General features: G+C 35.4%; 4 protein-coding genes across 6 annotated transcripts; 1 reads left to right on the forward strand and 3 right to left on the reverse strand.

The window, feature by feature from the left end:
* Window positions 1-209: 209 nt before the first annotated feature.
* On the reverse strand, window positions 210-4,458 carry LOC101213293 (polyadenylate-binding protein RBP45). 2 transcript variants are annotated; one of them, XM_004145061.3, is made up of 6 exons: window positions 4,015-4,458; window positions 3,332-3,800; window positions 1,275-1,330; window positions 1,069-1,199; window positions 847-943; window positions 210-762 (listed from the first exon to the last, which is right to left on the reverse strand). In XM_004145061.3, the coding sequence occupies exons 1-6, from the start codon at window positions 4,285-4,287 to the stop codon at window positions 574-576; spliced, it is 1,215 nt and encodes a 404-aa protein (XP_004145109.1). In that variant the 5' UTR covers window positions 4,288-4,458; the 3' UTR covers window positions 210-573. The 2 variants fall into 2 exon arrangements, with proteins under 2 accessions (XP_004145109.1, XP_011652720.1); XM_011654418.2 differs by having other exon boundaries at window positions 210-756; window positions 4,015-4,457.
* Window positions 4,459-6,625: 2,167 nt separating this feature from the next.
* LOC101212809 (polyadenylate-binding protein RBP45) lies at window positions 6,626-10,874 on the reverse strand. The gene is made up of 6 exons (XM_004145059.3): window positions 10,408-10,874; window positions 9,714-10,182; window positions 7,672-7,727; window positions 7,464-7,594; window positions 7,261-7,357; window positions 6,626-7,173 (listed from the first exon to the last, which is right to left on the reverse strand). The coding sequence occupies exons 1-6, from the start codon at window positions 10,678-10,680 to the stop codon at window positions 6,973-6,975; spliced, it is 1,227 nt and encodes a 408-aa protein (XP_004145107.1). The 5' UTR covers window positions 10,681-10,874; the 3' UTR covers window positions 6,626-6,972.
* Window positions 10,875-11,594: 720 nt separating this feature from the next.
* Window positions 11,595-12,469, forward strand: LOC101212573 (15.4 kDa class V heat shock protein). Its single transcript, XM_004145058.3, has 2 exons — window positions 11,595-11,801; window positions 11,893-12,469. Exons 1-2 carry the CDS (start codon window positions 11,678-11,680, stop codon window positions 12,150-12,152), a joined length of 384 nt encoding a protein of 127 aa, XP_004145106.1. The 5' UTR covers window positions 11,595-11,677; the 3' UTR covers window positions 12,153-12,469.
* Window positions 12,470-13,851: 1,382 nt separating this feature from the next.
* On the reverse strand, window positions 13,852-23,012 carry LOC101209386 (abnormal spindle-like microcephaly-associated protein homolog). Of its 2 annotated transcripts, none has more exons than XM_011654437.2 (20): window positions 22,213-23,012; window positions 21,354-21,822; window positions 21,178-21,263; window positions 20,918-21,031; window positions 20,638-20,826; window positions 20,443-20,502; window positions 20,216-20,272; window positions 19,455-19,577; window positions 19,214-19,330; window positions 18,630-18,737; window positions 18,404-18,539; window positions 18,044-18,184; window positions 17,266-17,436; window positions 16,598-17,160; window positions 16,253-16,430; window positions 15,939-16,168; window positions 15,179-15,368; window positions 14,655-14,880; window positions 14,400-14,555; window positions 13,852-14,281 (listed from the first exon to the last, which is right to left on the reverse strand). In XM_011654437.2, the coding sequence occupies exons 1-20, from the start codon at window positions 22,915-22,917 to the stop codon at window positions 14,191-14,193; spliced, it is 4,110 nt and encodes a 1,369-aa protein (XP_011652739.1). In that variant the 5' UTR covers window positions 22,918-23,012; the 3' UTR covers window positions 13,852-14,190. The 2 variants fall into 2 exon arrangements, with proteins under 2 accessions (XP_011652739.1, XP_011652734.1); XM_011654432.2 differs by having other exon boundaries at window positions 15,939-16,174.
* Between the last annotated feature and the right edge of the window lie 458 nt (window positions 23,013-23,470).

A 23,470-nucleotide genomic window follows, 5' to 3' on the forward strand; every position in this document is an offset into this window, starting at 1 on the left:
TACCATCAAACATAAATTAACCGCAACAAAATCTTACAAACTAAATAAGGTTGAAAAGTAGTAATCCTAAGTCAAGACCCACATGGAAAAGTGTTCATACCACAGCCATACAATTCAATAAAATAGGACAATATAGTTGTAGCACAATTTTCACAAGTACTGAAGAAAACAGAAACGGAAAAAACAAAAACAAAACACAACCCCACAGCGGCCATAAATTTGCTAGGGATGAATTACTTGTCAGTGTTTAAATCAGTATAAAATGCAATACTCATAAGCAAAGGCAAAAAGCCTCCAGATTCTCTCTCATCAAAAGACCAAAAATGTAGTGATAGAAAATAAACGACACAGAGTCGTAATAAAACTTCTGCGGGATAACATAATAATAAATAAAAAAGAAAAGATGTCTCATGTCATCAAAGAGTTTAGGTAGAACAGAAAATAGGAAAAGGATGAGTTCTTCAGAATGGATGTAATGGGAGGGTGAAATAACTTTGCCAAAATCTTTAACCATCATATCCCCGGGAGATTCGGTAGGGGAGCGGCCACGGCAGAGTAAACAAAACTTCAAATCTACATGTATCCTCCTTGCTGCTGCTGCTGCGGTTGTTGTGGGGGAGGCTGCTGGTAATTTCCATACCCACCATAGCCACTGTAGAACATATTAGGGTCCTGAGGAGCTGGGGCATAGCTATAGTTTTCGTATCCTTGTCCATATCCGTAATAGCCACCTCCATTCCATTGGTTAGGGTCCGCCTGTGGCTAAAAAGATGAGAAAATAATGAACATTCGGAAAGAACTATAATCAATAACCATCAACGGACACAAAGAGTACAATACCACAACCTGTTTATTTGAAGGACTACGTCCCCATGAGAGTCTAATGTTCTGTCCACCAATTTGTGTTCCATTCAACACACGTAGCGCTTCCTCAGCACAGTTCCTAATAACAAAATTGAAATAACCATCAAATGTGTCCAAGCCAATTCAGGAGAGATTAAGATGTTAGGTTACATTTGTTAGAACTACCAAGCTGTTTCATATTTTTAAAAGAAACAAAATACAAACCTGTCAGCAAATTGAACGAAACCACATCGTTTGCCTACAGGTATCTTTACATGCACCAATTCCCCATATTGACCAAATACTTGTCGCAAGTGTTCGTCTGTCACGTTAGCATCCAAATTGCCCACAAATATCTGCAATAGGATTTCAGAAGTTAGAAAACTCAAATAAAATTACATGACGAAGGAAAAATAAGGTAAAGAACCCACAGTCGTATTGTTTGGATCATTCTCATTCTGAGCCCCTTGAGGATTCTGATATGAAGCTGCAATAGTAAAAAATCAAACCTAAATGAACTTGCTCTTTAACTTGAACCAACCAGTTCAGCAGTTGTTAAACACACAATATCAATTATTCTGCTACAGTCCAAGCTTGCATAAATAATATACATCAATGCAATAAGCAATGTGTACTGAGAAATAAAAAATAGAATCCACAAGACCTGCATAAACACTGTGTGCTCCACTTATAACAAATCAAACCTCCAACCAAATAATTCCATAGCTGGTTGGCTTAGAGGGCTGTTGAACTAGGCTCAATGCCATATGTTGCATGTTCAAAAAAGACTCCAACAACAAAATTGAAACACAAGCAAATTTTGAATTACAGAGTCACACTGTTTTAAATGGTTCGATGCAACCTAAAGTCGGCTTCATTATAGGGGGAAAAACCAGAGGCAGTAGGTATAACGGGCAACATAGAAGTACTCATATTGAGAAATCACGAAGAATACCAAAATAACAAGAACTACAAAAGATATCCAGAAAATTACGTACATAGGAAGTCCATTTTCACAAACAAAATTGGGAAATTTGAAAAATATACATTAGAGCGATATTTGTTACAAAATAGCATAACTAGAAGACAAGTACCAATTTCAACGTGTGCCCTAAGAAATATAAAACTAGACAATATTTCAAATAGAAGTTTTGACAATCCATAAAGGCACAATCATAATTATCTAATGATGATCACCATACGGCCAAAATATAAAAAAAGAAAATAAACATGCTCATTTCAACATAGAATGTAAATTTGAAAAACATAGAGAAACACATTATTAAAAAAGAAATTGACATAATAAAGCTTTTCATCATAAAAAACTAGATATCACAACTAGAGTACCTAACTTCAGACTCAAACAACCATATTATGCCATTCTCAGAATCCACCGCACCTAACTTGCACAACCATTCACATAAAAGTGATTCACACAACGGAACAGAATAAAACAATTAATAGGATCCTACTTAAAAGAACAAAGAAAGTATACCCGAACATATCTATGTCCAATTCAAAACTTTAGAAGATGAACGAAATATTCTAAAGGAATGACAAAATGAATACCAAGATACACAACAAAAAACTAGTAAGAAATAAGACTCCTAAGAACCCTAATAACACTAAGAAACATGACTTTGTGCTGACCAAAATTCTTTTGCAGGTAATGGGTTGGACACATAAATGAGATCCAATCATCAAATACTGAAATGAAACAATAGGAAGGTAAAACCATATAACCCTAAATGCCAGGAGGAGAAGGACAAGCACAACCCTAAGTGGCCAGCAATAGCCGCAAGACATACTGAAATTTCAATAATGAAACTGGCTAAAGAACCTGCGTACCCTAAACTTAATAAAGAAAAAATAAAAACTTCCAACGGAATTAAGACTGAAATACCAGGGAGACAAAAAAAATACCCATGCAGATGATAGGAAAAGGTAAACGTTGCAGAACTAAAGGTGAATTAAAAACCGTAGCATAAATATGCCACATAAAAAAAAAGAGGTAAGACATTGGCGGGAAAAAAACTGACCTAAATGGAACAACGTACTAAAGGGTAAGCATGTCAGCTGAAATCAGTAGCGGACCCCAAGCTGACAGAGCCTTTTGACACCCTGCTTAAAGAAAAGAGGAGTTTTATAAGTTTATTAATTCTTCTTTATAGTACTTAAAATGACCAAAGCTCGAATTGGAAGTACACGATGGAAAGGCATGAAAGGCTACTATTCTTCCAAGGTATACGAGAGGGGAATTAAAATGCTAGAAACTAGTAATAAAAGTAACGGAGAGGAGCTAAATCAGGACAGAAAATAAGAATTGTGTCTGGCCATAAGAAAGCAAAATGCATCCAGAAACACAAATCAGTAAACACAAACGGCACATCCATACAATGAATGAATGATGGACAAGCTATTCCATACAAAATTTGATGCCCTGTCTTTCATTTAAAATGTTCCAGTTTGGGGAGGAATTCGTATTTACTTTTCGAGAACTGCTGACCGCCAGAAGTGTTCTTGTTAGCTGCTGGTCCGATTCGCATGGGTCTGGATGAACAGTGAACACCGTTCATCTCAGTCATTGCTCGCATTTGTTCAGACTCGTCCCCAAACTTAACAAATCCATAACCCTTAGTGCGTCCAGTGAGCCTATCAATCACAACTTTAGCGCCCTTAACTGAGTTATAGCGTGCCCTAAATGTTTCTTGTAGCACATAATCAGTAACATCACCAGCCAAATCTCCCACAAAAATAGTGTAATCAGGAGAGTCATCTTGTCGCTTCTCCCCTGCTGATGCCCAGTTCAATCTAAAATTTTGAGCCCCATTGGGCATGGCGGTGCCATTATAAGTTTGAAGTACTCTTTCTGCAGCTGGACGAGTTAAAAACTCAATAAAACCGTAACCCTCGGACTGGCCGGTTTGCTTGTTCCGAATCACTTTCACAGAGGAAACCTGGAGAGACAAACAATGTTAAATCTCAACAGCAAAAAAAAAAACGAAATTTCGGAACCGCTTCATATATACCAACATGTGTGTAGACAAATCTTTATGCAATCAACCTAATAATCACAAAACTAGATCTTTTTTTTCCCAACAACAACGATAAAAAGAAATAATAAAGACACACACACACAAGATCTAAAGTGGGTGGCGTTCTTAGACGTACCTCGCCAGTATGAGCAAAACAATTAAAGATATAGTTCTCGTCCATCCAGTACTGCAAGTCTCCGATCCAGAGGGTACGAACCTCATCCCCGTTGGCAGACTGAGGGGGTTGGCCCTGTGGGGAACCGGCCTGTGGCTGCTGAGGCCACATCTGAGGAACAGGCTGAGGTTGGGGCGGCTGAGGGGGCATCATCATGTAAGGAGGTTGCTGTTGTTGGTACTGAGGGGCCTGGTGAGGCATGTTGTGAGGGGCAACACCAGGTGCAGGCTGCATGGTAATGGAGAAAGGGATAAGAGAATCTCCTTAGTGAGGAAAGAAGGAGAAAGAAGAAGAGAGTTTTGAGTGTCTCGTCTGGACAAAGAGAGAAACCCTAACCCTAGAAGCCGATAATGGGCGAAAAGGGAGGAAACAAAGAGAAGGGGGCCAGTGGGGGAATCGATTACATTTATCGTTTTAAAAAAGGAAATAAAATAAAAATAATTTGTTTGGTACGTTTTTACTTATCCCAAAAACTCACCAAACCTTTCACATTTGGATTCACTTAGAACAAAGAAAATAAAATGTTTTTCTTTTTTTCTCTACAAATCGTTAAACATTTCTAAATACATCTGTCATTTTGTTTTATGTTTTCTATTTCTTCTTTTCAATTTTGAACTCTGCTTTTTAAAATATTTGGAAACTTGAATTCTATTTTTTGAAAACGGTTTTCCATTCGTATTTGTAGATAAACTATTTTCGGTCTATAAAATCGTCATATTTTTTATTTAATACTTTTTTTTTCTAAACTACACAGAAAAATGTATATAAACTTTTAAATGTTTTAGAAAAGGTTCTTAAAACTTTCAAAAAATATGTTTATTGTTATGAGATTTGGGTGGAGAATGAAGAAAGAAGAAAGTATGATTACTTAACAAGTTAATATCCATTAATCATTATTGTTACTTTTAATTATTAGTTATAAATTACTATTTAGACTTAATAAACTTCAACAAATACATTACTTTATATCATGTTAACTATTTAATATAAGAGATGGGTCGAAACTGAACCAAATCCAAGTCAATAGACCGTAGCTAATCCTTCACTTGAGGCATTCGACATAGATCCATTAATCTAAGAAAATTCCACAAATTGTTCTTCAACAAATCGTGAATCTATTCTTCAAGAAAGAGAATGTGTCATATTCATATTTGATTGACCATCTCTAGCGAACAAATCATTTATTCGTTTTCAACAAGTTCACCATCTATTCTTCAAATGAATATATCTTATTTTCTTCAACAACTTTGTCGTATATGCATCATCTACAAATTGAAAAATGAACTTTTCAAATGTTTGAAAACTTCGACTAATTGATCGACTTTTCATCATATAAAAACTGAAGACTGATATTCTGAAAATTTTGAAGACTTCATCAAATTAATCGTTTTTTCACCATCTACAAGTTGAAGATTGATCCTAAAAAAGATCAACAGGTCCAACGACTCATAATAGAAGAAGATCAACAAACTTAAAAATTGAATTTTATATATTTAAGAGAACATACTAGACGGTAAAAATTAAATATTGTAATATTTGCATTTTCACAAATAAAATTTATTTGGTCAAAATCTCGTGTTAACCCATAGTTTTTTCTATAAAAGAGTGACAATGATGATAATCACAAACGATAATGGTAGCATTAGTGTTTATCAATAGGATGACAACTTATTTAGACATGTGCTCTCCTTGTATTATAACATAATTAAACAACACTAAACATAATCACATGAATCCTTTTTAGATCACCGTTGATTCATTATTCGTTGAACATGAGTAAAACATGTCTTATTTTAATATATAAAAATAATTAAATAAGAAAACCACCTACTAAATTTTACTTTTTGCTCGAGTAACTCGAATTGAGTCAAGTCAAATATTTCATGGTTGAATTTTGTTGGAATTTTTAACTAAAATTATTTAGTTTGAAGAAATCTACAACCCAATAAATGAATAAGCATACAACACAACTCAAGCCACAAATACTAATTCAAAACCAAGCACATGAAGTCCAAACAGTACCAACCACACACCAATATTAGGTCTTCCTATTAAATTCAGTATTATAAGCTAACTTATTCCAATCTCCCACAATGTCTGGAAAATATATTTTCTCTCTTTGGAGGTGAAGAGATTTGAATGAAGAGCCAATACTTCACATGAAAGTTCCATTTTCATTAAGACTGATCACTTTTGGAAGATTTTAGACATTGTATCTTTGGCATTAGTCCAGAAAAGAATTCAATTCGCAACATTAGTCCAAATCCATTTATGTATTTATTTAAGGATGAAATTTAAACTTAAGCGAACTTGTGTTTATAAACTCGTATAAGGCACAAAATTGAATCTAGCAAGTTGGAATTAATCTATTAATGAACTGTTGCATAAGGCGCATAATAGGATTAAGAAATTTGGAATTAATCTAGTAATGGCTAACCGATTTTAATTAAACAATGAATACACCTTCAATATTGTACAAGCAAAAGTTGAACAATTTCAGAAACCAAACGTCTCAATGGTTCGACGACAATTCCCATTGTACAGTAATACTATGAAAAAACATAACAAACAGTTTCAAGCCAGAAAAAGTGAAATAGGGTAGAGAAACATCAGCAAGAACATAAGTAGTAAGTAGTTAACCCACGTACAGCCTTTAACAAGGACTTGAGAAAATTACAAGATCATTCAACTCCTACCATAATAGATATGATCATATGAAAAGAAACAAATAACACAACACGCAAAAACCTCTAACGCCAAATACAACACACAACTGACATCAAGTCAACGGAGTCATACAGAATATTTGTTTAGAATAGATGAGAGAGTAACATCTCCAAAATCTTCTACAAATGACAAGCAGAAGTTTAGGGTCTCATTCGAATTGAGAGGTGAGGCAAGAGAAATAGAACTTGTCATCTACATATATCCACCTTGTTGCTGTGATGGCTGCTGTGTTGCTGGTTGCTGGTAGTTCCCATACCCACCATAGCCACTGTAGAACATGTTAGGGTCTTGGGCAGCTGGAGCATAGCTATAATTTTCATATCCTTGTCCATATCCATAATATCCTCCTCCTCCACCTCCTCCTCCATTCCATTGATTAGGATCAGCCTGAGGCTGTAAATTTAAAATAGAGGTCAATAAAGCTAATATATTATTTGCTTTAATGAATACAAGAATACAAGTGAAGCACAATAATAGTACCTGTTTGTTAGAAGGACTACGACCCCACGAAAGTCTAATGTTTTGCCCACCAATTGGGGTTCCATTCAAAATGCGCAAAGCTTCCTCGGCGCAGCTTCTAAAATAGTATTAAGGAAAACAAAATACAAAACTCATGAGCAAATGAACACCACATGATGGGAAGAAGGGGCGTAGGTGTCATGAAAGCTTTTGAAAATACCAACCTGTCTGAAAATTGAACAAAGCCACATCGTTTGCCTGCAGGAATCTTAACATGCACCAGCTCTCCATACTGACTGAATACTTGTCTCAAGTGCTCATCAGTGACATTAGAATCCAAATTCCCCACGAATATCTGAAACAAAATCAAATAATAACTCATAAATACGTCCATGAGATAATATTGCTATTGAAAATTATTGGAGTACCCACAGTTGTATTATTTGGATCGTTCTCATTCTGTGTGCCTGGAGGATTCTGGTATGAAGCTGCATTTGAAAATATTAAACTAAAATGACATCTTCTATCAACATGAACTAAAAAAATCCTTAGATCATTTTTACCCAAGTCATTATCATGTTGCATTATCGTTATGGTAAATAATAGTAATGAAAATTAAAACCAAGATACATGCAAACTAAAACATGATAAATTCAAATGACTAGCAATCAAAATATCCATGAAAAGAGACATCCATTCTTTAAATAGATGCAGAATTATAACAGTCACATCCTGGCTGTAATAGCTAATACCGAACAACGGAAATAATTATAATTATATATATTACGGAGGGGGAGGGGACTAAACTCTTATGGGACCTGATTTTTTTTTTTATTCAAATGAAGATAACTTGAAATGGTCTTAAAATGCAGACAATGTGCCACATCGATAATTAATTCTCCCCTAAAAATTCCCATCAAACAGAAGCCACCATAATGTCGACATTCCAACTCTTCAAAATTTCCATATTTGATTATTGTCTTCTCTATCATTCACTGAGGTTTACCTATTTTACACCTCAAAGATGTAAGCCTCCTATAATTTCAAAAAGGCATAAGATTTGAAGAACTTCAAGGCTTTCAGCTCATATCAATACAAAAACAATAACATGGAGATCGGAATATGAAGAATAAAAGATACTGTGCCAAACATAATAAATGCAAAATAACCAAGTGATTCATCATGGAGACCAGATTAATTGTGAAAAAGCCTACATAATAATACACGAGAAATTCTGATCTAATGAACTAAAATAAAACATATAGCCTCCTCAACTTCTGACTTGAGGCAACCATAATGTGACGTATTGGAAATTCTGCCACGCACCACTATTTAGCCAATCAATCACATGAAATGATTCACACCAAGAAATGGTATGAGCATTAAAAAAAAAAAAACTAGAAGCCTTTAAATCAACAAAACCAATCAATACAATCCTAACTACAAGAAAGATACATACAGAGCATACTTGGATGAAAATAGACCCACCGCGATGGAAGAAGAATAGAATATTCCAAAGGAAAGACTTAACGAAATACAGAGCTACAGAATGAAAAGCTAGTAAGAAATGAAAATTCAGGCAGATCAAGAAATGTATCAAAACCTTTTGTTGATAGATGATTTGTCTACAAAAAGGGAATCCAACCATCAAATATTGAAAATAAAACATAGAGTAAATCCCATAAACCCAAAATATTAGGAGGTGAAGGACAAGCTCAACCTATATGACCTACTGCAGTTGTAGAAGGAAAGTTCAGAACCAAACTATGTTACTCCAAATTCCCAGTTGCTGGAAATTTAAAAAAACCATCTAGCTAAAGAACCTAAGACAAGTGACCTAAACTTTAAAGAAAAATAAAGGAATTAGAAGTGGTAAAATGCCAGGGAGAGAAAAAAATACCCATGCAAATCAAAGGAAAAACTAAACGTTGCAGAACTAAAGGTGAATTAAAAACCGCAGCATAAATATGCCACATAAAAAGAAAGAGGTAAGACATTGGCGGAAAAAAAACTGACCTAAATGGAACAACGTATTAAAGGGTAAGCGTGTCAGCTGAAATCAGTAGCGGACCCCAAGCTGACAGAGCCTTTTGACACCCTGCTTAAAGAAAAGAGGAGTTTTATAAGTTTATTAATTCTTCTTTATAGTACTTAAAATGACCAAAGCTCGAATTGGAAGTACACGAAGGAAAAGGCATGAAAGGCTATTCTTCCAAGGTATACGAGAGGGGAATTAAAATGCTGGAAACTAGAAATAGAAGTAACGGAGAGGAGCTAAATCAGGACAGAAAATAGAAGTTGCATTGCATCTTGCCATATTGAAAGCAAAATGAATCGAAAAACACTAATCAGTAAGCACAAATGGGCACATCCATATGATGAATGAATGACTGAGAAGATATTCCAAACAAAATTCAATGCCTTGTTTTTCATTTAAAATTTTCCAGTTTCGGGGGGGGGGAGTTCGTATTTACTTTTCGAAAACTGCTGACTGCCAGAAGTGTTCTTGTTAGCTGCTGGTCCGATTCGCATGGGTCTGGATGAACAGTGAACACCGTTCATCTCAGTCATAGCCCGAATTTGTTCAGACTCATCCCCAAACTTTACGAAACCGTAACCCTTAGTACGTCCAGTGAGCCTATCGATCACAACTTTAGCACCCTTAACTGAGTTATACCGTGCCCTAAATGTTTCTTGTAGCACATAATCAGTAACATCACCAGCCAAATCTCCCACAAAAATAGTGTAATCAGGAGAATCATCTTGTCGCTTCTCCCCTGCTGATGCCCAGTTCAATCTAAAATTTTGTGCCCCATTGGGCATGGCGGTGCCATTATAAGTTTGAAGTACTCTTTCCGCAGCTGGACGAGTTAAAAACTCAATAAAACCGTAACCCTCGGACTGGCCGGTTTGCTTATTCCGAATCACTTTCACGGAGGAAACCTGCAGATATAAACAACATCAATTATAAACAAGAAAGAAGAAAGAAGAAATGGAAACGATTCTTGTCCACCGAAATCACAATGCAGTAACATGTGTGGGCACAAATCTTCAAGAACTCAACCTAATAATTATAAAACCAAATCTTTTCCCAACAACAGCAATGAAAACAAATAATAAAGACATATACACAAAAGATCTAAAAATGGGTGGCGTTGACTGACGTACCTCGCCAGTATGAGCAAAACAATTAAAGATATAGTTCTCGTCCATCCAGTACTGCAAGTCTCCGATCCAGAGCGTACGAACCTCATCCCCGTTGGCAGGTTGAGGGGGTTGGCCCTGTGGAGAACCAGCCTGCGGCTGTTGAGGCCACATCTGAGGAACAGGCTGTGCTTGCGGGGGCTGAGGCTGCATCATCATGTAAGGAGGTTGCTGTTGTTGGTACTGAGGAGCCTGGTGAGGAATGTTGTGAGGAGCAACACCAGGAGCAGGCTGCATCGTTATGGAGAAGGGGAGAAAAGAAAAACAAATCTCCTTAGGATGGGGAGACGGAGAAAGAAAAAGAGAGTGGTGGGTGTGTCGTTCGGACAAAGAGAGAAACCCTAACCCTAGAAGCCGAGAAGGAGGCGAAAAGGGAGGAAAGCAAAAGGAATGGGATCGGTAGGAATCGATTAGATTTATCGTTTTTTTTCTTTTCACTTATCTGAAAGGTTTGAGGCCGTGGTTTTAGAGCAATGGGCCCCACGTCCAGGGCGAACTTCGTATTGACGCTCAAAGAAACCAACCAATCAGAAAACGAGCTCATGGATGTGAAGATGAAACCAACCTCACACGAATAGTTTGTCTTTCTATTGAATTGAGTATCATATAGTAATAGCAATAGACTATGACATGACTTGTTCAAATATCCAACCATCTCTTCAAAATATTCTCAAAAAGTATAAGAAAAAAAGGGAGTACTCGTCTGCCATTTGGGACGGGTTTATCTGGGCTGGCTTCGAGTTTATTAAAAGGTGCAACTATATCGTAATTCTTAAAAGTCAAGGTCGTGTATGAAGCTCTTTTTTTCTTTTTAACTTGTGATTCTGAAATTTGACTGTTTTGAGAGTGCAACTTAAATAATTGACTCATTCAATGATTTTATTGAAGTATTTTTTGTTCATACTCGAGGGTAGGTTTTAAGTGTGAGAGTCACTAATTACTTGTCATATTTGACATTTTCACAGTTAAAAAAAGAAAGAAAAGAAAGCCCGTTTTCATCCATTGTTGTAAACCTTTCTAAAATTGATACCAAAAATTTGATTTGGATATTGTCATACACCAAGTTGTTGTCACTTTACCGAAAATGACCTCAAGGGACGCTGCAAGTTGCCGAAAAAATATCCAATGCTTTGTTATATTTAGAGGTTGAAAAGGCCTCTTCAAAATCCTATATCCATTCTCACCACTAACCACCCCCCGCCAAAACATCCAAAAATCTTCCTTCCCATCAACAATGGAGATTTCTACCTCTACTCCTCATCCCCTTCTCTTTCCTTACTACCATTACTCCATTCCCCATAATTACGTTCACTGGGTTCAAACCTCAGACTCTCATCTTTTCTCCGCCGATCTCCCTGGTACTTCCATTTTCCCCCATTCATTTCTACCCCACTTGGTTTTTATTTATTTATTTATTTTTACGTTCTCGTTCGTTAATTTTACGTGTAGGTGTTCGGAAGGAGGAGATAAAAGTGGAGGTTGAAGATTCGCGGTATCTGATCATTCGGACAGAGGCTGTGAATGGAGTTACTTCTCCGGCCAAGAGTTTCTCCAGGAAATTTCGACTTCCGGTTTTGGTTGATGTAGATGGAATTTCGGCTGGGTTTGAGAATGGGGTTTTGGAGATCACGGTACCAAGGTCGTCTTTTAGGAGAAGATCTGTTGTTCATTCTCCTGACCAACATCAACTTCTTGCCAGGGCTGCTTGATCGATCAATTTGAAAGCGAGTTTGCTGCCCTCTCTGCTTTCTATTTTCCATTTTTTTTCTCTTTTGGTTGGTTGGAAAATTGGAGAAATTTGAAGCTCTGTATTGTTAGTTTGTGATGAATAGGAAGAATTTATGTATCAACAAATTAAATTGTTGGGTTTACAAGTAGAAGTAAGTGTAGGATTGGATTGATCTGGTTAAATTTGGACTGCTTGATGTTTATTCAAATATTTTTATGAGTTCCATGTCCACTTGGTTACTTAATTTTGACAATAGGGATCAAGGCATTAAATTTAATGATAGAACACAACTTCTTATGTTCATGAATTTGATGGAGCAGCCTTTTTGGAGGGAGAAAACATGAACTGACCACATTTTACATTACCAATGAGATGAGTTTTTACAGTCAAAAGAGAGAAATAGTTAATGCTTCCACACCACTTTAGTTATATAATATTAAATTTTGTTACTGTAGATTTTGTGTTTTTTATTTTCTATATAAAAATTACTTCTTTATATTCTCCATTAAGAGTTACGAAGTTCAAAGATATGTAAGATAGAAAATTAATAGTTTTTAAGTAGTTTTCATTCACTAGTAGATTTCTAATCAACTTACGTTGTTAGGACTTAAAGAATCTATCCAACTTAACTTCTTTATAACAAAAATCAATATTAGAAATTATGATATGTAAATCGTTCTATTATATATATTAAAATTTAGAAAATTATTACACACTATTGATAATTTCAAAAGTTTAAGAACTAAACTTGTAATTTAACATATTTTTTGTCTTATAAAATTATGATGTTACAAATATTGCAATGATAAAGCTTCAAATCATTGTGAATATCTTTGACAAGTTGATAACCACTTGGTTCTTAAAATGTAATGCTATAAACTATCACAGTATTTTGATTTTTTAGACTAAGTCTACGAACGTTTTTGAAAAATGTAATTTAAAAAAGGCAAACATATATTTGGAAAATTTTAAAATATTGTAGGAGAGTTGAGAAAAAAATACATTTAAAAGAACTGAATATTATTTTTTTTAAAACACTAAAATAAAACTATTACGAAGTTTGGGGATTATGGTAAATAATACAATTGTTGAAAACATTTACAAAATATAGAAGAATTTTAGATTCTATCAACAATATTTATCTTTAATATATATAAAGTTTGGTAAATATTTTAGTTTATTTTACTATATTTAAAAATGAGCGATATCAAATTAAATCTTAATTGTTAAGTTAGGTTCAAATTCGTATTTCATTTAAAATGTGAACTATGTTTATATCAAATAATTTTTATTTTGCAATGGTCTAACAAATTTACTATTATGGGTTAGATTTCATACCAACAACACCTGGTTATAGACGTTAATAGAAGTTTATATTTAGAAATGCTTTCATTTAATAGATACTTACCGAACACAAACTTCAAGGTGAGAGGAAAAAAGAGGTTAAAATTGTAATTTAAAGAATATTTAAATATATTGGCAAATTTTACTATTTTTGCTGAAAAGATTTGGAAAATATTTTTATAAAAGATGTATAAAAAGCCACAACTTGCCTCTATTTTATTGAAACTGATAACTTTAACAAGAATCAATGCCCTTTTGGACTTCAGAAGGCACCAATTAGCTGCAGCATCAAAATCGAAGTCTGATATTTTGGAGTCCCATAAGCCAATCGACCATTCAATCAAAATTTGCGGTGGGTATTCCTGAACAAAAAGGCTACAACACGTGGTTTCTTGTAATTGTGTCTACACATGCAACCAATCACATCACCATTGTCAATTAACTGATAAACATCTCAAAGACAAATAAATCAGTAACACAATGTTACAAAACAACGCTGTCAAGGAGTGTGGATTGTGCATAAATTATGCACACCAAGTATATTCTTGTTAATCTGTACACTATGATTTGAATATACATCTCTTACTCTCCATGTTAAGGTTTAGAACTCAAAACTCATTTCCCACACAACAAATATATGAATATTAGTAGTTAGGCTTAGCACATGGTGACCGTTACCAATTGTTAGTTGTCAACTTCAGAAGTTCAACAGCTTCTTTCAATCGTCTCTCTATATTCTCTCTCCCATCAAGACCCCTAGCAGTCCTGCAATAAGAACAGTGGGATTGAAATTTTCAGCACACGGATAAAAAAGAAAAACAAAAATAGAAAGGAACTGCAATGAATACGCGTCTGAGTCAAATTCCTTGAGTTTGAGTTTTACCTCTTCTCGTTGTATGCCTTTCTGGTAAGTTCCTCCGCAAGGCTGCTAAGTCGCTTTAAATGGCCACTTGACTTGCGCACTGCTTCAATGCCTTTTTCATTTCTGCAGATCATTTTCAGAACTTCCGAGGCGATAAAGAAGCCATCGTCCTTATTCCTGAATACAAATTGTTGACAGATAACACTTTAGTTATAATGAGAAGAACTAAATTATTCTTATCATGATGTTCTAATTTAAAAAATTATATCGACAAACCTTAGGAGCTCCCAGAGAAGAATTTCTACGGATCCATGAGTATCAATTAGCACTTCAATAAGATGGGGATAACGTGATAAATTTCTTAAAGTAGAGAGCGCGTGCTTCAGGACTTCCTGATCAGGTATGCTTCGGCTGACTGACCGAATGAGCTTCAGCAAAGTGCTAATAGCTCCAGCACCAACAAGGGTTTCGCAGCATTTTTGAGAATGTCCTGTCGCCATATCTACAAAAGCAGATTTGTACAACAAATATTTATTTTCAGTCAAATGATAAATGATAAGGCATATTCAGGAAAAAAGTGATGAGTGAAAAAACCATAGAACTTCATACTTCATCCATAAACTGCCAAATATAACTACTGGATAGTCCTTGCTTTTAACACCTTGAATATAAATTTTGTAGTTTATGGGCCATACAAATGCGTAAAACAGAAATATAAACTAGATTAACTGTATTCCACATAAGCAAGGACAGCTGCAACATGCGTATGGGATTCAAATTATCATCGACATATTACATACCTAAAGTTGCACAAGTATGAAGAATGCCTCGAACACTTCTCATGCTTAGCAATTCCGAAAGTGCTACAACTAATCTGTTTATAATACGCTTGCCATCATCCACATTTGCAGCAGAATTTTGCACTCTCAAGCGCAGGTCTCGTAACTGCCCTTTTGATCTTTTTCTTGCTAAGTAACCTTTCCAGTGTGACTATCAAATTTCAGGAAAGATAAAATTTAGAAAAAGGTACACATCATTTCAAAAATTGGAGTGATCTTTTACATAGATTTTGGGTTTCAGAGAACAGTTAGGCCGGTAAATAGCTATTCCAATCCAGTCACGCTTTTGTCACTGACATTATTGAGAGAGCAACATGAAAGTTAAAATCAAGATGATGACCTAATGTGTGTGAGTGTGTTTATGTCTTTTTAATTATCACTGATTCAGCACTTTGCCTCACGGCAGCCTCATACTGCAAGTAGCCCCTTATTTCTCCATTGATTTACCTACTTTTCTTCTTCACATTTCAAATCCTTCATCCCTTCAGCTCATTGAGTAGAAGATCGTTTGAGTGCATTTGAAGCTCCTAGCATATGGTTCTTCGAAGAGCATACACTACAATATCTACTCCGAATCCGATAGATTAATTAGGACAAGTCATCACAATGCTAGGAGTGAAGACGGATCTAGCAACCTCTACAACTTCTCCACTGTCTTATGAATTCTTTTGACTGCATATAACTGATAAAATGTTAAACAATATAGAACCAAAACACTTACTTGGATCAAAACAATCTGTTGTCTCTCTGTAGCAGCCCTTCGCCTAGATATCCACCCTCTGATATGAGACTGGATGACAATTATGGACCTTGATCTTAATCTAAGCAATAAAACTCCCTTCCACCACCGTTGCAGTTTTAGAATTGAACCTAAAACTAGCTTCAACTCAAACATTTTACAGCTGGATCTGGAGAAATTTCCACTGTAAAACGTTGAACGTAGTTCAGAAGCTGCACCTAAACAATGAAGTGGTGTGAGAAATGAAATTAAAACAATACAAGGCTATCATTGTACGTGTAGACTAGACACAATACCTAAGAGCTTCATTCGAGTAATTTGTCCCCTTATGAGTCGTTGAATTTCTATAGCTGCATGTCTCTGCCTATGAAATGCTATACGACCAATCATGCATCGTGTAGCAGTCTGGATCTTTATGACGGACTCTCTCTGCAGCAAAAATTCTTTCTGTGCCAGCCAACGACGCCAAAAACTCTATCAATAAAAAAATGCACATCATTTATATATGTTAAACATTTCATATTTGCATAGGGAAAAAGAAACACATTTTAAATCATAAATAGAACTTTCAAGGGTTGAAATAAATGGATCAAGTCTATCATGTCAAGATAGTCAATCAGATGTCACTATAACAAACTTACTTGAACTAGAACAATGAGACGCCTCTGCCGATGACCTTCTCTCCTGGCAATCCATCCACGAACCAAAGATTGAATTACAATGGCAGATGTCACAACATTCTTGTTATGTGTATATTCTTTCTGACATCTTAACATACGGATATTTTTCTGAATTACTATTGTCGCCATCCTTAGACTTAGAAACTTCCTTCTTAAAAACTTACCACGAAAATAGCTTTGAATTTGAATGGCAGCAAGGTGTTCATTACAGAATGCTTCTCTTACCACTACATCCTTGTTCAATATAGGACACTCCTCAGCAACTACTTGAAATTCAGGTGTTTCTTTTATTCGATCAATAATGCCGATTTCTTCATCTGCAATTGAAGCTATGTTTAGATGAGTTACTGCAGGGCCATTTCTGTCGAAAGATGCTACTTCTCTGCTAACTTGGTTTTTTCTAATCATCCAATTCCTCGTTGCTCGTTGAATACATATTGCTGACCTTTGTAAAGTCAAGAGGTCACGTGTGTCTACTGTGAGTGTGCTATATCTCCCAACAATTTCAAGCTGTTTCGGTCTTTCTGTATCATCAATACAACAGTAGCTTTGGTCATGGTGAATTTTAAATATTCGACCATCCGAACTACATATTTAGAAACAATCTAACCAAAAACAAAACACCATACCACACGAAAGTGTACGGGGAGCATCTGGTTCTGTACAAGCCAATTTTTGCCTCCTAATTAACCATGCTTTGATAAATCTTTGTAAGAAGGAAATTTCATGCATCAAATTAATAAACTTGCGACGTTCAACCAATCTCCTGTAATATGATTGAATAATTCTAGCAGCATCTTCTGCAAAATTTAACAGAAGAATTCCCGTGACCACAAAAACAAAAATAGAAGTACAATTCTTATGTCAAGTCAATCACCACTTTCCTTCTTGTTGCATTTTCATTCTAAAAACTTTCAGAAGGTTCTTTTTTAAACTCAGACTTAAAATAATTAACTGAACAATTGTGTCACATCATATTCATTTGTGTTTTTTGTAATGTGTATCTAGCATGTATTTAAACGTTGAAATATAAGAACCAAATAAAAGGAATGTTGAATTTCAGTGAAGAAATAAGATTAACCTCGTAATAAATAAATAAAAAATGAGGAAGAAATGATAATTAGCATCCTATGTTCAGAGAACTGTTTAAAGCAGTCACGCACGGTCCTAGTTCCAATAGAAACATAAGCATCACTGTTTAATGAAACGAAAGAGTTAAGGAAAAGAAAAAATATATATAATGATACCAGACCAGTTCAATTTTCTGAAATCAATGAACATTTAAAGATTAAGAATCCATCAGTCAACGAAGAAGACAATTGATTGACTAAAAAAAAGTATGAGTTAACTGAATTACAATCAAGTAACAAATATTGATCGATAGGTAACATCCCAATTCCCAATTACCTCTTTGCTTCTTGTTCCTCTGTTTTCCTGATGGAAGGAATAATGAAGTGGCGTCTGGCTTTGAAAAGGATCTCTTGTTCTGTTCAACCATATCCTGCCACCATGCACGAATAGTCTTGAACTTTTTGGCACCATCTGTTTCTGAAGGGAACACCAAAATTTTAAGGCAAAAAAGAGTATGCTCAAAAGCACTGATTTCATGCCAATGTTATCCTTCCTTAAAGAGCGAGAATGGATCAAATTGAAAAACATGTAAATGAATTATGCAACATGTACCAAGTCAAGTGCATGTACATATATGTCACTAAAAGAAGCAAAATATTCACTTCGTAAACATGAAATCAGAGTGAAAGAAGAAACCTCCAGTATTCTGCACATCAAATCCTTCAATATTTGGCACGGCCACTGAATTCAAAACATACTGCCTGGAACAGAAATGTATTTTATTTGGGCTTTGACAATCGCAGTCCAATAGTTTATGGAAATTCAGTTGATCCTAGAAAAAGGAATCAATGTGTTTCAAGATATGAAACATGGAATGAACAAGAAGGAATCCAATTACAACGTGAGCATGTGGAAACATTACCACGCTTTTCTTCACAATCAATTCTGATGCGAGGAAAGTCAACAAAATTATTACACTGCGGTCACTACATGCACCACCATACTCGAGTATATCACTAATTTGCAGAATCTGTTACATGAAATATAGTAATAAATACTTGTCCCTTGTGATAATTGTATGACAGATGAACATAAAAATGAATAATACGAGAAAACTGCCAATTTGTATCAAACTAATAACTCTCAAGCCGCAACAACTGATTGTTTCGACTACATCACACAACAGAGAACACCGCATTATATCTCAACTTTTAATTTACAAATTGCGCACACACATGAGTCCAATGTATCAGAATCTCGGGGCATTTCTTCATTTCCAGTATCGTTTTATCCATCATGAATTTTGAAACATCTAATAGGACGTTGCTTAGAATGCCTATATCTTTAAACAATCTCTTAAAAAAAAGCTCTTTCTATTTAGTTTTCCATTGTCTCATACTTCACAAAACACTGTTTTTGCTCCTTGAGCTTAAGTCCTAGATTATATTGTACCTTACTGTGATTCACCTTAAAAAAAAAGTTGAATACATTTGTAAAAACACTAACCTCAGGAAAATCTCCCAATAGTGATGCCAATTTTTGCAATAATATGAAATTGTGTGCTGCGTCTGAACAATGAGTGACAGACATGATCGATTCTTCACCATTTGTTTTCTGAGGATCCTGCATCCAGGTGAATAAATTAAGGTAAGGCACAAACAACGCAATCCATAAAATAATGGAATGAGTTCGACACCTATCTAAGTAGAAATCAAGTAGAATGTTGTAACAAGATGAATGGCACAACCTTTGAAGAGATTGAACAGTGAAGATCTTTACGGAAGTAGTAATCAAGTAGGCACCATATTGCTTTTCCATCGACCAAAGAAGAAAAGCTGCTAATCTTTATATCATAGTTGTCGCAGACCACCTGAAGTAAAAGACTTTCCACGTTTAATCGAGAGGTATAGGTTTCTGAATTGGATAATTTAAATATTTAAAATAGTTAATAAAGCAATCCAGGATAAGAACTAGTTCGATCAACTCCTTGCAATGAGAAAGAGTCGATGCTTTCCCATACACTAAATCTTTGTGAAATTGAAACAGGTTGAAAACGACCATAGAGGAGAAGGCTTCTTCAACCCAATAACAACCTTTTAAATACAACGTCTTCATAAATTCATATATTTGAAGTTTGAATAAGTGAGCAATGAAAAAAAAAAAAAAAACAAAATGAAAGTGTTTGCAAAATGCTTTCCCCTATACTAAATCTTTATGACCCTACTCTACAGAATTGAAATTATTTATAGCAGTGAAATTATTCTCGTATTGGTAAATACGTATTTCTGCTTTCACAACTTTACTGATTGTTAAAATGGAATGCATAGTATAGAAAAAATGCTTATAAATTCCAAGATTTGATCTGGGTAAATGAGGAAAATCATTACTTCCCCGCAAAACAGTGAACATGGCTTCCGTTTGCATTAAGGGGAATAAATGCACAGTGGTGATACTTGTTGTGGTTGTAATTTAATGATAGACGAAGGAGGATGAGACTGAAAGAAATACCTGGATCCAATCCAAGATAACTTCCAAGGGTGTGGATTTGTCAATTTCAGATTTTTCCTGATGGATGGAAAAGAGTGAGAAGGTGTGAACATAATTCATTTTTCTGAAAAACGAATCTAATAAAGAAAACATAATAGAATCGGACGTCAAATAATAACAAAATAACCAACGTCTGTATTGAGACTGATGACACCTTTAAAAGTCTAACAAAGAAGTATAATACTGACCACCCCACGAATTTTGCAGACTTCTTCAACTAGAAGGTTTTTGTTGACTATAAGAGGCAACTGCATTTTACATGTGAAAGAAAATAAGTCATGATTTTCTGACATGAGAGCTAAAAGAACAAAACTCATTGACAATCAATCACATTACACAAACAAGTTGAGTGATTATCATGGAAAAGCAAGAAATTAGAATACCTGAAGATGAACAAACATGTTAGAGAGCAAAGAAAGGACCATTTCCTTCTCTCCGTTAGCAATATCATCTTCCACAAGTATCATTCCATCCTCATCACATAATGCTACACCAGCCTGCTTAAGATACTGCACAGCCTTGCCACAGTTTGCCAAGTTCTTCTTATGAGAGTCTGATGGAACTACAATTTTCTGAAAGCAGAATTGGAGAAAAATTAAGAAAAAGGTAGAAAAAGTGATTGTCACTAAGAGCTGTATTTTCATGAATGAAAAATGACACTACCGTCAGAATGGAACAGTCATTAAGCAAAAGTTGAATGGCTCTGCACAGTCGAACACCGTCTTGGATGTCTACGAATAAATCGGTAATTTTGAAGTCGTATTCAGAAATGGGACGCTGCAGGGACATAAAAAATTTACACCAAGTCACCCAATAAGGGTAAGCATTATTAAATTAGTTACAGTCACCTACAGCAGCTATTGATGTTTTTGGTCGTATTCAGGTTAAAATGCTCATCAAGTCATTAAGTATAGAACAACTACCTGAGCGTAAGATACTTTATACCCCATAATCACCAAATGTGCTAGCAGATTACCTTCTCCATGCATTACATCTGATGATAGGAAATCTAATTGCACCAAGAGAAAAACAAAACTTATGCTCCACTTCCAAACCTATAGAATTATGGGCAAAAATGGGTGGAGCAATTGTTAATTACCATTAATCATTTGACGACTTGATTTGATGACAGATTGCACAAGGAACAGCAAAGGAGAACCCCCATCCACGCCATCGATACCATAATCAAGCGGAAGGCTGCTCTGGCACTTGGCTTTATCAAGAATAAGAACTAGCAATAAAAACCTTTTTAGAATAATATTACCCAAGGCTTCATAATATCCCGGTCTATATAAACCCTCAACCATCCGGTTATAAGAATATGCCTTCGCCAGACCAGAGTGAGAAAAAAACTGCTTCCCGAGGACCATTTTCAGAAATGCATTATCTTGTTCAGAATTCACTTCTTCAGTAGACAGCAAAGAATCACCACCAAATATGATGTATAATCCAATGTGAAGCCAAATTGGATTATAAGCCATAAGGATCCTCGTGGCGCTCTCCTTCAGTCTAACATCAGTTATGATGGGACAATGAGCCTTCATTTTTAACCTTCCGTCATCAATATTCTGCGAGACAGAGCAGAATATTAGAAATTTCGAAATTTTTTAAGAACCCATGTTTTATTGATAGCGTAAAAGAGATATAATCTAATAATCTTGTTCGTGCATTAAAAATCACCGTAAGGTTCAAGTTTATTAAGAGTGCAAACTATATCTTGATTGTGATTGCAATATCACCTCATTTGTGGCAAGAATTTGGACTATTCTATTACAACTGAAGGCTGCAACTAAGCAAGATTAGCCTCCATTTACTCAACATAGTACGGTACGAATATATTTCTAAACTGGGATCGAAGTTAATCGAGCTAAAATGGTGAGAACGTTGATCTAAATTCTAATCGCTATTTGTAGTAACCAAGCCAAAGAAAAAGGGAAATGATATAATTGAAGCCGAACCTTAGCCACTTGAGCCATGATGTCCAGAGTATCCTTACAATTATTCGAGCTCAAGTAAACTCGCATTCGTTGCGTCAAATCATCAAAGCTGCACACATCTTTCAACGACTCCCTCAACTTCACATACCTCGAATTCGAAAACTCAACTTCGTTTTCAGCGACATCGCCACTTGGAAATCCCCAAGACAATTCTCTCTGCCTCTTCGGACATCGCCACACCATATCAACCCCCACTGCAGGACAACTATTGAAATCCCTCTTTCGATTCCCCCGCGATCCAGTGCTACATCCATCATCACCCACAGGCCAATCGCAGCCACAAGATCTGGGATTCTCAAACAAGAAATTAAGCCAAACCGTGAGGGAATTAGCTAAAGATTTGAGAGATTGTTCCTTCTTCACCTGAACCTTGCGAGAGGACTGCGATTGCTCAAGCTCAAAAGCTTTGAGTTTGCGGGAGGCCTTGGACCGAGCAGCAGAAGAGGAAGGAGCGAGAGAAGGGCGTGGACGGCGAAGTGTGGAAGAAACGAGAGGAGTTCTCTTAGAAGCAGTAAAGAAAGGTTGAGATGGAGATTGAAGAGTGGAAATGCGGGAATGGCGTTTGGGGGTTTTGAAGTTTGAGATGTCTTTGAAAATGGAAGAGGGAGGAGGTTTGAAAGGTGAAGGAGAAGGAGAAGGAGAAGGTAATTCCTCTTCAACTTCCATGGATGGCTGTGTTCTCTTCAACTTTGATTTGAATTTTGAAGGTTTTCTTGGGCTTTGAAGGAGAAAGAGAACGAAGTTGATGAGTTTTTGTGTTTGAATTCAAAATGCGAGGGAGACAAACACAGCCTTTGTTATAAATACGACGACATCATTTTTTTTTATTCTAAAGTTACAATTTTACCCCTCACACATTAAATTGCTATAAAATACTCTTCTCATCAATATTTTTAAAAATAACCAAATAAATTAAAATATTTACAAACAATACCAAAATTTTGAATTCTATCAAATATAACTATTATAGATTTTTATGATTATTTATCAAAGTATACAAGCATAGTCAACATGAGCTTAGCTCAATTGGCACCTCTATGTTCCTGTCTCGGGTTCAAATCTCCACCTGTTTTTTCTAAATCTTGTGTATGATGTATTTTTTTTTAAATATTACCTTTGATAATATAAAAGTAGTATTTTTTTAATTAAAAAAAGCATGTGAATGTCTTTTGTTTTAAGAGAAGATTAACTATAAACTCATATTAATAAAGAAAGGAGT

Source organism: Cucumis sativus, chromosome 1 (genome assembly GCF_000004075.3).
Source record: "Cucumis sativus cultivar 9930 chromosome 1, Cucumber_9930_V3, whole genome shotgun sequence".
Classification (NCBI taxonomy): domain Eukaryota; kingdom Viridiplantae; phylum Streptophyta; class Magnoliopsida; order Cucurbitales; family Cucurbitaceae; genus Cucumis; species Cucumis sativus.

Coding starts and splice junctions, on each gene's coding strand:
- LOC101212809 (XM_004145059.3), bottom strand. CDS start 10,680: ATGCAGCCTGCTCCTGGTGTTGCTCCTCACAACATTCCTCACCAGGCT. Junction 10,183..10,407: donor GTTTTGCTCATACTGGCGAG/GTACGTCAGTCA, acceptor TTATATCTGCAG/GTTTCCTCCGTGAAAGTGAT. Junction 7,728..9,713: donor CAGTCAGCAGTTTTCGAAAA/GTAAATACGAAC, acceptor TTTCAAATGCAG/CTTCATACCAGAATCCTCCA.
- LOC101212573 (XM_004145058.3), top strand. CDS start 11,678: ATGGAGATTTCTACCTCTACTCCTCATCCCCTTCTCTTTCCTTACTAC. Junction 11,802..11,892: donor TTTCTCCGCCGATCTCCCTG/GTACTTCCATTT, acceptor TTTTACGTGTAG/GTGTTCGGAAGGAGGAGATA.
- LOC101209386 (XM_011654432.2), bottom strand. CDS start 22,917: ATGGAAGTTGAAGAGGAATTACCTTCTCCTTCTCCTTCTCCTTCACCT. Junction 18,540..18,629: donor TGATTGTGAAGAAAAGCGTG/GTAATGTTTCCA, acceptor TCCTTTTTCTAG/GATCAACTGAATTTCCATAA. Junction 18,185..18,403: donor TGATGTGCAGAATACTGGAG/GTTTCTTCTTTC, acceptor TGTTCCCTTCAG/AAACAGATGGTGCCAAAAAG.
- LOC101213293 (XM_004145061.3), bottom strand. CDS start 4,287: ATGCAGCCTGCACCTGGTGTTGCCCCTCACAACATGCCTCACCAGGCC. Junction 1,331..3,331: donor CGGTCAGCAGTTCTCGAAAA/GTAAATACGAAT, acceptor TTACTATTGCAG/CTTCATATCAGAATCCTCAA. Junction 1,200..1,274: donor ATGATCCAAACAATACGACT/GTGGGTTCTTTA, acceptor ATCCTATTGCAG/ATATTTGTGGGCAATTTGGA.